The 14,194-nt window shown below is 44.0% G+C and overlaps 1 protein-coding gene across 15 annotated transcripts in view; it reads left to right on the top strand.

The window, feature by feature from the left end:
* Positions 1–14,194, top strand: part of DAB1 (DAB adaptor protein 1) — a 1,411,149-nt gene that overhangs the window by 1,105,081 nt on the left and 291,874 nt on the right. For all 15 annotated transcript variants that reach the window (XM_086952885.1, XM_086952858.1, XM_086952877.1 and 12 more), the window contains one exon: positions 10,842–10,937. In XM_086952885.1, the coding sequence (XP_086809011.1) occupies positions 10,842–10,937 (96 nt within the window). The remainder of the gene's footprint in view (positions 1–10,841; positions 10,938–14,194) is intronic.

The raw sequence follows: 14,194 nt of genomic DNA, 5'->3' as shown, positions 1-14,194 counted from the left end.
GAATACTGAAAGTAGTTAAAATCTATTAATTTTTTAAAAAACTAGATTTACAGATTTCATTAGTCAATCTTAACGAATCCAAATGCCCCATAGTTGCCAATTTCAAAGCCTTCCTACTGATCATGCCCAATAATTCAGTTTTTTCAAAATTATTCGGGCTTTCCTATGTCTCGTAAAAACCTTTAGACATACGTTAACTATTCTATACTTGAATACCTGGATGATTTTAAACAATCACTAATTACTGCCTGACTAAAATGTGTATGGTCTGATGTCCACAGTAGGATGAGTGCTACCTTGATCATATCAGTAACATAAGGGACACCAAGTTCAGCATGGATTGCATATACTGAAGTGCTTTTTGGGGCTCCCAGCAGATATTTTCAGAAATCATTTCTGCCACCTGAACACCTTCATACTTCTTGTGCCCCCATATACCCACCCATACCAGGCTATGCTGAGACACTTTTCTTTGTAGATCTTCAGCATCATCTTGGGTTGGTTAGATCCTAACCGCATCGCAAAAGATCTTAGGGCCCAGCAAGTCTTGACAAACATTTTCTGTCTATTGTCTGCTACCTGTTTCCAAAAGTTAGCCTTATCAAATAAATCCCCCAGGTATGAGAAAGTGTTGGTGAACTCAATCTTTTTAGTATATATCATTATTTCTCTACATTTTGTAAATGTGTTCCCGCACTTCATTACATATGTTTTTGACTGGTTCACCTGGAGGCCCAGTGCACTCATATAGTCACCAAATCTGGTAAGCAGCTGCTGCAGGGCCAAAGAGGTTCGGACCATGAGGACTGCATCGTTGGCATAGAGGAGGGCCAGAAAGAGGGTTCCTTTCTGTGGTGTTTAAATTGAAAAAGATTTTCTTAACATAAAAGTAGCTAGTGTATGAAATATAACATGTATGTAATTTTATGGCAAGAAACTGTTTATGTTTAATCATTAGATATAAGAAATATTTTTCTTTTTTAATAAATGTGACATTTTGATACAATCTTTGGTGTATTGATATATTAATACATGTGGTATTGAGGATATTTGAGTTTTCTAGACAGGTCTCTGGGTCTACTAGCTACTTTTATGTTAAGAAAATCTTTTTCAATTTAAACACCACAGAAAGGACCCCTCTTTGTGTTACAAATTTCCCAGTCCTTTCTGGGTTCATTAGGGAACACTCTCTCCTTTTCCGATAGAGGAGGGCCAGGACAGGGCGTACGCCTATTTGTGGAAGGTCTTTAACATGTGTTGCTAGGTCCAACCCTACGCTATACCCCTGTGTTACTACAGATACATCTGATGCAGCCCGAGGTATCTTTGGAGATCTTGAAGGGTCTCAAGTCAGACTCGCCCGTTGACCCCTGTCCAGCATTGTTGCTGGCCGTGGTAGCTGGGGACATAAACCCAGTGGTTAATAAGGTCCCTAACTCCTCTCTCGTAGCGGGCTATTAGCCTGCCACTTGGAAACACACTTTAATCCTTCCACTGCTGAAGAAACCATCAGCTGATCCTGATGTGTATGCTAACTATAGGAATTATTTGATTCTCAGTGCACACTGTGTTTACTCAATTTTTTCTTTCTTTAAACAGTAATTTGGTGCTGCTACATCCGTTGACCTGTGTCTGTCAGTGCCCAGGAAATATGCAAAAACGTTTAGGTCAGGCGTGCCAATTCCGGTGGATGTGGGCACTTTTATAAGAAACTGAGGAGTTCCTATGTCAAATTCGAAACCAGATTATGTACGATGAATAAGACATTTCGCCATGTTTATGCTTCATTAAATCATATTTTTATTTAGTATATGTTCTCGTCTTTACTTGGAACAATGAAAATCCATCAATAATTCATTATGTAAATTTCAAGCTTTTTTTCACAACGCAAAGCATTTTGGGTCTGCATGGACCCTACGTCGGGGGTCCATAATGCAATAAAACAAGAGACTCGTCAGTACATTATTCTAGGCGTTTATAACAAACATAAAAGTGATAGTGTAAACAGTATACCAAGCGAAAATCAAATTAACATGATTAAACATTGCAATAGCTCTCAAACTGTGCATGATTTATCCAGATTCACATAATCATGATTAGACATAGAGAATTATGCCGGCTGAAAAGTTCAACTCCAAAGAAAGGTCTAAAAAACCTGAGTGTATCCTTTAGTCGCCCCCTTACTCTATTCATTAGTGTGTTTAAAACGAGCAGAGCCCTGCCAAGTACCACGCATCAGACATTAGACTAATGCATTTCAGAGTTTTGGTCCGCATCATCGCACTGAAATGCAAAGTCACGCATATTCAGCATGGCGCCTGCCTCGGCTGTGAAGCCTAGCACTGCTATGCTGGAGTGCCAGCGCTGTGACGAGCTCACTGCTTCCGGCAGGTTTGGTGGCTCCCGGCTGACCTAGCTAGTAACTGGCTCCAGGCTACAATGTATCAATGGGGCCACAGCACAGCATTACCTGATTCAGCCAACTCAGGTTTGATACTGTGATTTTAATAGGTACAGTATGTCACGTCCTGCTGCCTTCTGCCTGTGGCGCAAGTAGGTGTCTCCTGTTTTGATTAAAGCTTGTGGGAGGCAGGTTGCGGAGATGACATTAGCCGCACTGTAAATTCAAATCGATGATCCCCGCAACTGGCGCCAGACCCAACCCCATGGATCTCTGCAGCCCAGAGCTCTGTCTGCACAGCTGCCTACTCCAGAGCCTGAGCCTGAACGGCAGTTTGTCAAGGGAGTCCATCGACTCGTTCTCTGCGGCCAGGAGTACTATGAGGAGGTTGGCGGCCCGGCCTTAAACTGAATTACGGCTGCTCGCTTTGCGAAGTCAGTCTAGGACAGTGCGCCTCTGGACTGTCTCTCACAGACTCAAAAATGTGCTTATTTGATAAATAGCACTTAATCCACACTCAATGATCAGCTGCCAGCCATGTGGCTGAAGTTATATGGACTGCAATATATTTATCAAAACATGTTTTAAAACCTACACTTTGCAGAATGTTCTCTGGACTTTGATGGGGAGAGGCAGACAAACGTCTTGTACCGGCGACTCTGGTGACAGGAGAAAGATGTGAAATCCATGAAGGTGCTAGTTTTTGAGGGACAGAAGGCATAAGGCACTACGTGTGGAACACGTGACAGGGTGGGGACCGTGGCAAACACAACACATCTGTTTCTGCATACCCTGCCCTTGGCCTTTCAGACTCACTCAGACACTTCTCCTTGAAAGGCAGGTTGGCTTACTCTAGGCTGCTATCCAAGGGGGGCATCCTCACTCCTTGGGAGAACCAGAGCCACAGACTCTGGGGTCTCTGTGGCAAGGGTGTCCGGCTTCCGGGGTGTACCCCTGGGGGATGAGAGCTTCCCCTTGACTTTGTTTTCGTGATGGGGTGGCTGTCACTCTAGGCCTGTAGGTGTCAGTTCCTGGCTGTAGCCTTGGAGCTGTTTCAGTGCCAGGCCCGGCCCGTGTAGGGCGTTATACCGGGGCAGTGACGTCAGGCAGGGGAGGGGCAGGGTGGGGGTTGTAAAATGTGGGATATGGACCATTGCAGGTAAGTACCTAAAAAAATAAATAAAACAAATTTTGTTGCCCGCGCTGCATCACATTTGACGATGCAGTGTGGGCATCGAAATTCGTTGTTTTTTTTCCGGTACTTCCCTGTAATGGTCCATATCCCACATTTTACAACCCCCCCCACCCTGGCCCTCCCCTACCTGACGTCACCGCCCCGGTATTACGCCCTGCACGGCCGGGTCTGTTCAGTGCTGGTCTTTAATGTAGGGTTGAGAAGTCGACGCTAAGGAGAGGTGAGGGGGTTACTAATCTTCCTCCTCGCATTCTAGAAGTGACTGGACTGGAGATGACATCTTTTAGAGGACCGTGGAAAGGAGCATCGCAGTCCTGTTTGCAATCAATCGCTCCCTTTCCCTCACCTCTCATGGCACGAATCTCTCCTGGGGGAGGGGTGGGGTAGCTCTAATACCCCTCCCATCCAGACACAAGCAGGCCAGGGCAGCTCCTACCCCACTAACATCTTACCCCTTTGTGAGTTTGCACGTCAGCACTGCTCACACTAGGACCTGCACTTACACAGTGCCCACTACCAAAAGCCGAATCATGCTGATCGGGCCATCATAACACTTCAATCCCCTCCACCTACTGGTAAATAGAGCCCCTGTCAACCTCAGGGCCTGCCCACGAACCCACATAACCCCTCTCTGGGGGAGACCGATAGCTGACCGATATCCTCACCCTAGACTAAAGACTGGACTTCAGTCTCATCACCTGCAGTACAACACTCTGCCCCGCCTTCACCCCGTTAGTGATAGGAAAGGAAATGTATTTACTTTATTTTCTATCTCAGGGTGAAAAGAATGCAGCTACACCAAGAGCCCCAACTGGTCTCCCTAAGGAGAGTGCATTACTCCAAACAATCATAGTGGAGAGGGGACCAGGTTTATACTTTTTTACAAGCACCATGTAACCATGGCCTGGTAGAGCCTTTCTGGTGCTTTACCAAGTGCAGGTATGGACGATTGAATCCATTCTGAGCTGGAGGAGTGGACCAGGTGTAATTCACACTGCTCCCTCGTCTTATCTGAAGGCAATGTGTTACAAGAACAGAGACTGACAGACTTTATCACTGTTATGTATTCTGGCAGCTCTTAGCCACAAGTGCATTAGTCTAAGCCAATTATAGTGCAGAATGCCAAAACACAAAACAACCCTACACATGACCTGAGTCTATGTGCCATGTCAGATAGGCTAGTGCCCTTCCAGGTCTGGTGCTTTGTAGCAGTTTTATGATATTCTTAAAGTTTCTTGTTGCTCAATAGGTATAATTGCTGATATGTATATGTTTCCCTTGTCTTCATTGCTTGATTTTTGCTTGCAAGAAAGTGTCACTCATAGTCGCTGAATGTCACTCATAATTAAGAAAACGTCACACATAAACAATCTGAAACCTTGGCAGATATGCAAGTAATTGAGCAAGACGTAGCACATCCTGCTTCCTTAGAGTTTGCAATTCTGCTGAGGTGCTTGAGCAATAATGAAATCAAAATGGTCTACTGCCCTAGTATAGACTGGGACCTGCTCAGAAAAAGGGATCATTATTCCTTATAATACTTTGCCAATGCCTCTCTGGCACTTCCCAATGATGACAGAGGCAAAGTCAACATCCCGACTTTGTAAACTGGGCCTAAGAAAGTGGGAAGACCTCTATGAGAAAGGTAACTTTTGACACATTTGGAGCACATGTTCACATCCCTTGTCCAAAGCATTTCTCGACCACAAGCTAAAAGTAATCAGTAAACAGACCACACAAGACTTCCTGTGAGCGCAGGCACAATTTTAGCCACTCCAACCCATTCTTGAAGCCCACTCTCCCAGGAAAATCATTACTCTGCTATATAATAAGATTCAGGAGACGATGGTCAAATCTTCAGTACCTACCAGATGTGTATGTCCATATTCTAGATGAAGTCTGAGAATATTACTGCACCAAGATTGGGGCCCTCTACCCTGCAGCTGACACAAACTGATACATTTCCGATTTACACACCAAGGGCCAGATGTAGGAGCCCAAATACCGGTCGGTAACGGCCGATTTCGTCCGTTACCGACCGGTATTTGGGTATTGTGATGTAGGGGGCTAGAAAATTATAGAATCAGTATATTTACCGATTCGGTAAATTTACCGATTCGGTAAAATACCGAATCGATAAATATACCGATTCTGTAATTCAATATGTAGGTGGCACAGTTTACAGTGCCACAGGCCCTTAGAAATTTGTTATTTACCACCCAATACTATTGGGTGGTAAATTACGAATTTCTGTGTACATGCACATCTGTGCATGTGCACCTGTGCCATGTGGCACACATACATGCCCTAGGGGCATGTTTGTGTGTCACATGGCACACAGGCCAAAAACAGGGGTCCAACAGGGTGTCAAAGTGACACCCTGTCCCCCTTGGAAATTCGGTATTTTTACCGATTCGGTAATTACCGAATCGGTATTTGCTATTGAATCCTATGGGCTTCAACGCCCATAGGAATCAATCGCAAATACTGATTCGGTAATTACCGAATCCGAATCGGTGATTACCGAATCTTACCGATTCGGTATTTTTACCGATTTTTTTTCCTACATAGCAATAACCGATTAGTAAATACTGAATCGGTAAAATTCGGTATTTACCATTCGGTAATTTGCTATTACCTACATCTAGCCCCAAGTGTGCTACACCTTCGCATTGTTGCATAGAGTGGGGTCTGTGATAGGACAACAGATGCAATATTTGTAAGGGGCTCGAGGGAGATTTCCTGCACCTAGCATGGGAGTGTAGAGCTATTCAGAGGATTTGGGGCACTGTGTTGCATAATCTGCAACAAACAATTGACCTGCCCGTTGAAGTGACTCGCAAATGGCACTTATGGGCTGGGTAAAGGAAATACCCTGCACCAACAGGAAATTCACCGCGCTGGCACTGCTGCTGTCCAAATGATTGATGGTGAAGCATTGCATCAGAAGACAAACCACAACAAAACAACAATGGCTGGCTGAATTGACCTTCTGGAACAGGCAATCAAAAGGGTACACAGAATTGCAGCCAGCCTTCTCTCTCACATGAGACTTAAGTGAGCCCTTTCCGAGGATGCCCTTGAGGTTAAAATAGACTCGGTCACTACAGAAGATACATTAATGAAAGCTGACTGCTGCAATCTCGGGACTCGAGTCAAAGAAACGGAGGACTCGGTTGTCACCCTCAGGGCTGAAACAGAGACACTGAAAGAACAAGTTAAAGACTTGAAAGCTTCTCCCACTGTCCTGGAGGACTTCGAAGACTAGAGCTTGTGGCATCTCCAACTACTTTTCCGGTGAGTGGGCCCACTGGGTTCCTGCCAAAGCCAGGTGCACCTCCTCACCCTATCATAGCTCACATTTTCGACTACCCTGATCATGATATCATCCGGCAGGCTGCTCGTGGTGCGCCACCCGTCTGTTACATAAATGCCACTATCATCTTCTTTCCAGTCTCCACACTGCGAGTTCAAAGACTGCGCCACAGTTTTCTAGAGGTTAAGAGAACGTGAGATTAAATATTTGATGATCTTTCCGTCAAAGCTGGGGATGGCTGCGGAAAGCTCAACCTGGTACTTCACATCTCCAATTGAGGTTTGGGAGTGGCCCGAGGGCTGGAGAATTGCTGGGAACCTGGAGCCTAATCTAGATCCGGAAGATCAGGTACACCGGACAGGACAGGAATCGAACCACCAGTGAAAAAAAACAGTCATCCATGAGGCACTTCGCACAGCACTTTCACAGGAATCCAGAAGGTACTGGGGTGCTGATGCGAGTGCTTCCCGGAGAACTTCTACTGGTGCCCTACAACACCACTGCTGTAATGGAACAAGCACTTGCCTCCTGTTCAACAACTAACTGTTCACCTGGGTAGCAACAATTTGACTTTGTTTGATTTCGTATAACTTAGATAACATCGTTTACATTCTTAAAGTGTGGAGGGGTGGGTGAGTGGCCACTTGGTGTCAACCACAGCCTCCTAAAGATTGTACCATGTTTTGGGATGACAGGCGCTCTGCAGAGTTGGGGATGTGAGCAGTTTTGAGTTTGCCATGAATGGAGGCAGGCAGGCAGTTTGGATTGACGTTCTAATTGCATTTTTCTTTGTCTGTTTTTCTTTTGACAGTTTCTTAATAACACACTACCATAGACACAACAACAGCATGATCAGCCATTGCCCTGGTCGGGACCACAGGTCCACTCCTTGGGTCACTGAAATCCATTACCACAGACACTCATTTACAATTTGAAACACCACAATACCCGTAACTTCTGAAACATTGGCCTTAGGAGTTGTACCATGCCCCTGCTGATAGTTACTGGACCCAGCCCCCCCACTATGCTTGATTGCCGTAGATCCATGGATAATGATTTGATGACTTTAACTTTCAAAATGGTCTTCTGGATTGTCAATGAACTGGGGGACAAGATTAAAAGAAGGTTGGTACTGCAGTACCGCAAGAGGCATTCTCCGGATGTGGTTCTCCTTCAGGAGACGCACCGTCAGGGCAACACTTATTGCTCTTTTGATAGGTGTGGATATAAACTGGTGGCCCACAGAGGCTAAACCATGTGCTCCAGAGTGGTGGGAATCCTCAATCGTAAGTCGCTGCCATTCACCATACAGGACACCTGGACTGACACACATGGGAGGGCAAAGAGTTCAATCTTACTTCAGTATTCATGGCCCCACAACTATGTGAGACAACATTCTCTGACATTAGCACACTTCTGTGTCTCCCTGGGAGAGGGTGGGTTGGTGCTAGGTGGGGATTTTATCGTGGTCCTCTGCGATATCTGGGACCAATGGACATCCAGACAGATGAGGTCCCCTGATGCCCACTAGCTGCACGTATAGCTAATTAGAAGTTGACCAGCAGCTGGTATGACAGTGGGATTGCCTTGCCCGATGTACAGAAATATTATTGGGTGGCACAGCTCATCACCATTAACCAGTGGGTTCACCTCGCCTGGGAGGAGATAGCTTGCATGCTGAATGGAGGTTGGTCATGCCACCCAGACGGCATCTCAGGGCTCTCTATGGAGGAGCGCAGCCCTTGGCCTTTCCTACTCCGACTGCAGTCACACTCACCCTCTGGCACACAAGATTGAATGATGTAGGTTGGCGAGGTATAATCACACAGGCCACGCCCCTATGGGACACATTCACAGTTGGATATACTGGGTGCACAACAGGGCTTTGATAAATAAAACCTAATTGGCCTCTCTAGGGTGGGAGACCTATGAACAAAGGGAGGAATAAACTCGTTCACAGAATTACTCGACGAATACCAACTGGCCACCACTGAAACTTTCTGCTAATTGCAAATATGGCATGCATTGCAAAAGGTGCTGCCGAAGGATGAGGACCCCTGATTGTTTCTCACTCAAGGACATGCTACTCTTCGAACACATGCCCAAAAAAAAAGTGATCTCCCTTACTTAACCGTAAACTGATTAATAACTTACCTGACACATGATTAGGTTGGGGATGCAATGGGAGCGAGATCTGGAGGGCCTGGAGGATGACTTGTGGCCGGAGGCCTTGACATCCCACCGTGAGGTTGCAATACGATCTAGTTTCGGCCTTGTCCAGTTGAAAATCCTACACAGATGCTATTATGCTTATACTACCATGGTGAAGATGGGCAGGGCTACAACTGCATTGTGTCACAGGAACTGCGGCGTAAAAGACATGTTCTTTCATATGTTATGGAGCTGCCCAGTAATTCAACACTACTGGGAGTCATGCGTTGCTTGCCTTCACTAAGTGGATGGGGCAACATTGAGGCCTCTACAAAGTGATGTCTCCTGAATGTTTTGGAGGCGACTGACCTTGCTTGTATGAATCAGATCTAGATGACATTGGGGATGGTGGTGTCCTAGAGCAATATTGCACATATGTGGAGAGCAGAGCTAGCTTCACATTTGAGTGAGTGGAAACGGATCATCGACTGGTGCATGTTGGCGGAGAGTGGTGTACAAAAGCAGAGGCTGTCCCCAAAAAGTGTCCAAAATATGGGAGAAATGGAACGATCACCAAGGTAGGCATTGTGCCCCTATTTACAATACTGGTTTTAGCCCTGTAGATCTATGGTGGGCAGACCAAAATACTACCTAGTGATTTGATTAGGTGTGGGATCAGAGGCCTTCAGAGACTGAAGGGAATCCGAATTTGTCCAAGTGTGTCTTGCTGCTGCATTGTGTAATGCTTGCAGTTACTGTTCTTTTGTTTGCTCTCCTTGCAATATAAAGATTTTTTTTAAAGTCATTTCTTCCTAATTCTTTAAATCAGGACTGTGACTTACAGCCAGATTCATCAAAGACCCGTTTTGCGAGTCTTTAATAGCGATTCATAAGGAATCGCTACTACAGACTCGCAAAACGGGATTCATGTAGGAATCGCAAAATAAGATGCGATTCCTACACATTCCTTATTTGCGATTAGCAAATTGCTAATCGCAAATAAGGAATAACTCCCCATTCATTCCTATGGGTCCTCCATAGGAATGAATGGGGAGTATTCCTTATTTGCGATTAGCAATTTGCTAATCGCAAATAAGATAGCGATTTGAAGGGTGCCAGGGGTGTCCTAAGGACACCCCGTAGCACCCCTTAAATGCAAATTTAAACAGGTGTTGCGCACACACATGTCCAAAGGACATGTGTGTTTGTAGTGTAACATGCAAAAGAAAAAAATGGACTAAAGTGATTTTTTCTCTTTTTTCGCAATTTACCACGAAGTCAGACTTCGTGGTAAATTGCGACCAAATATTGCGAATTCGCAATTTCAAATTGGTTGATGAATTGCATTTAAGGAATCTCTATTAGAGATTCCTTAAATCCAATTCCTCGCAAATATGCGATTTCGCTAATAGCGGTTTTTGCATTTGGGATGATGAATTCCAAATGCAAAAATTGCACTTGCAAAGGGCCAGATTCTCAGAATCTGGCCCTTTGCGAGCGCAATTTCGCTTGATGAATCGGGCTGTTAAACTTGAAAATTAGGGTTTCAAAATCAATTAAGAATCAGGCCTATATAATTGCATTTACTACTTATAGTTCATTATAGTTTGATTTGCCACCAAAGCACAAATCTCCATTGTTTTCCACCCAGTTGCATGAATGCACTACCATCCTGCCGTCGGTAGTCAAGTTTTAATTTCACTGTGTAGCAGGCATTGCAGTTTCAGATGAAGAACATTGCGCCCAAAATTGTTTTTAAACTTTGTTTTTCTCGACAGGGAATTGCTGCGTCGCGCTCAAAAGGAGAACACAAGCAGAAAGTCTTTTTAACAATCTCCTTTGGCGGCATCAAAATCTTTGATGAAAAGACGGGAGTAAGTAACAATTGCCTGACAAAGCAAAATTGCATTTATTGACAGATGAAGGCTTCAAAGTCTCTCCTAGCTAAGCACTGTTATGAAACCGCTCCAACACCAGAGAGGAATCCTTTGACAAATGTGATAATCTGCAGCCGTATGTCAGAATTTTCCATTTTGCTGACTTGAGCAAAACACGAGTGCCCTTCGGTAAATTATAGTATTTTGCGAGAATATCATAAGATTCTCAATTGGCGGCATGCATGCCCCTTGATGTGGTGCTGAACCTTTAAGAGGCGATAGAATATTCTGGAAATTATATGCTCAATATCCTGGTTATAGGGCAAAACTGGCTGTGATAGATTTTGTAGTGGAATCTGTTTGTGATATACACATATTTACGGTACATGGGCAGCCCCTGCACAGGCGGCTATTGTTACGCTGAGGGGGCAGGCGCGCGTGCATTTAAATTGGTTTGTGTCATCACACACTGCAGAATGCTACGGATATCACTCTTATCTTCAATTTCTGAGCTGTCTGTGTTATGTTTAGGATGATGAACAGAGCTGGCCTATTTCCCTGCAGCTCCTGCGAACGCATTGTCATGTCGCTGTATCCCAGTAAATTATTTCAATGAGTTTGAGCCGAACGTCGTCTCTTGTGACCAGAAATGAACTGCTCACCTGACACGCACTTTAATCTGATGCTCACAATGCCGCGTGCCTTCTGGGAATGCGCGAAACTCGGAGTGCGCAGCACACTGAAAGGAATAGCGGAAGGCGCGTTTCTTTATATATAAATCGGGCGTTTTTTAATATTGTCAATTATCTTTTAATACCACTCTAATTTTAAAATAATAACCTTTTGGTAGGCATTGAAGGTTTTTTTTTTAACTCTATGCTATTAGTTATTTTTTTTAAGATGTGCAAGAAGCTATTACAGAAAGATCTCATACTTAAAATTGAAATTGATAGATTTATGATCCAGTGTGTTGTGTGACTCTACAAAGGAGATGCTGTTTAGAGATTATGTAAATTATAAAACAAACAAAGAACAGTGGCTCCTGTGGACAATGTATGTAATGTTTGATAAAAAAAAAGAAGAAATCCCCTTCCAATTAACCAGAAAGTGAGCGAGGTAAAAGAATAATAAATTATGCAACCCAACCAGGAATACGGATCATTCGCTATAGGTACCTCCTACAAGAAAAAGGTCAAAAGTACATTACTACAAAAACATTACATTTTCCTTAAGAAACTTTTCACTTACAAACTGCTGTATTGTGTTGCAAAAAAACTCAATAAATACCAAACATATAATCAAATGTCATATTTTATTTAAAAACTGTTCTTTAAAAAAAAAACAAATTCTTAAAGTGCAAGTACATTGAATAACCAACTTATATCGAACAATAATTCAGGGGCGGCCTTACAAACTGGTCAACCAAATCCAGTACACAAACTTTGTGGATAACCATCAAACAAACCAAGTGATCCGTCCTATCATTTGGCCGTCCACACCGTGGCCTGGCGGGTCCCTAGATCATCTGAGCCCCATGCCACACAGTAAATCGTAAATACTCGGTGCAGTCCACAGTAAAATGAACCTCCAATTGTTGGCCAATTTTAGATGGTGGGTGAAAAGTGATAGAAACACAGTGCACCATACAAAAAAGTGGTGGATGTAAAATCGGGTGATATGTCTAAACAACTCTTTAATAGGAACAAGGCACATCCCCTAATTAAAAAACAGGAACAGCGCAAACAACAGTATGGAACAAATGACTGTCGCAAATAGGGCCAACATGTTTCTGCCTACCGGGCAAGAAGTCCATTGGCTTTCATCAGGGCCACTGCTCTTAAAAATAGTTGCTACTGTTATATGTGTGTAAAAACAATAAAGCACCCAACTAATACGTGAAACTGATATAGATAATACTGGTAGGAATGATACAACCTGTACCTACAATCATGTACTCATCCTCCTTGTCACTGGATACTCGACGTGATCCAGAATGTCAGCGGACTGGACCTCACCTCACCTGGACCGTGCTCAGGTACACGAGGCTCCGCGCTCTCCGTCGGTGCCACCAAACTGACCTGAAGCTTGGGGAAGGCCAAGAGCAGACCACTTTTTTGTATGTTGCACTGTGTTTCTATCAATTTTCACCAACCATCTAAAATTGGCCAACAATTGGAGGTTCATTTTACTGTGGACCGCACCCAGTATTTACGATTTACTGTGTGGCATGGGGCTCAGATGATCTAGGGACCCGCCAGGACACGGTGTGGACAGCCAAATGATAGGACGGATCACTTGGTTTGTTTGATGGTTATCCACAAAGTTTGTGTACTGGATTTGGTTGACCAGTTTGTGATTGTTTTCTAGACACTACTTTTCTTGTCTCCCACACACATTTCTCTTTCTCTTCTCTTCTCAACCTTCAGAATTTACTATATGGTGACTGTAGCACCAACTGACATAGTGAAAGATTTGTCACTCCGGCCAGTATAATGTTTGGCTCATAGACCTCCTGGGTTCTTGTTTGTGATTCATATGATGTTGCTGGGGAAATGAACCAGTAGTAGGTCTTTAATCTTTTTACCTTTGACCCTTCTACCCCTGTATACTTTTTACATGGAATTTCTGGCAAATCCAGGTTTGGTTTCATTGCCCTGGAGTTTCTGTGACAGGCCTTATGGTGCCCTATGTGTTTCTTAAGGAAATTTGAATGGTGCACTTAGAAGTTGTTGTCACCTGTGAAATGAATTTGGAGTGCTAGCAGATTACCTAGAGGTAGAGGTGTGTGTGGGTTTTTTGTGTGTCTGTCTGTCAGACTGATTTTCCATGAAGTCTGAGAATACTTGAGGTGACATGGCTCCTTGAAAGATGAACAGTAAGACATATAAAGCTATTCCTACCCATTTATGAACTAAGGAGTGGTTGTGTGGTACAAAGATCGTAGTTACTGAAATTCATTTGCATTGTCCTACTGCTGTTTTAGTATTGGTGGTTCACCTTAAACGAAGGCCTTCTGTATTTTTATTAATATATCTGACTGAGTGGGGATTCTAGGATGGGGAAAAGAAAGAATACTGCCATCCACTCACTGAAAACCTCGAGAAAGCCCAGAAAGGCGAGTTTGACTTTGCTCAACTATCTTACTGGGGCTGTTGGCGCTATTGAGAAGCAAATCTCTTCGGTGGAAGAGACATTGTGTAAGGACCCCTTAGGATCAAAAAAGAGTGATGAAGCACAAAAGGGGGGGGGGGATA

Source organism: Lissotriton vulgaris, chromosome 1_1 (genome assembly GCF_964263255.1).
Source record: "Lissotriton vulgaris chromosome 1_1, aLisVul1.2, whole genome shotgun sequence".
Classification (NCBI taxonomy): Eukaryota; Metazoa; Chordata; class Amphibia; order Caudata; family Salamandridae; genus Lissotriton; species Lissotriton vulgaris.
Note: the sequence above shows the minus strand (reverse complement) of the source record. Positions and strands in the feature narration are given on the sequence as shown.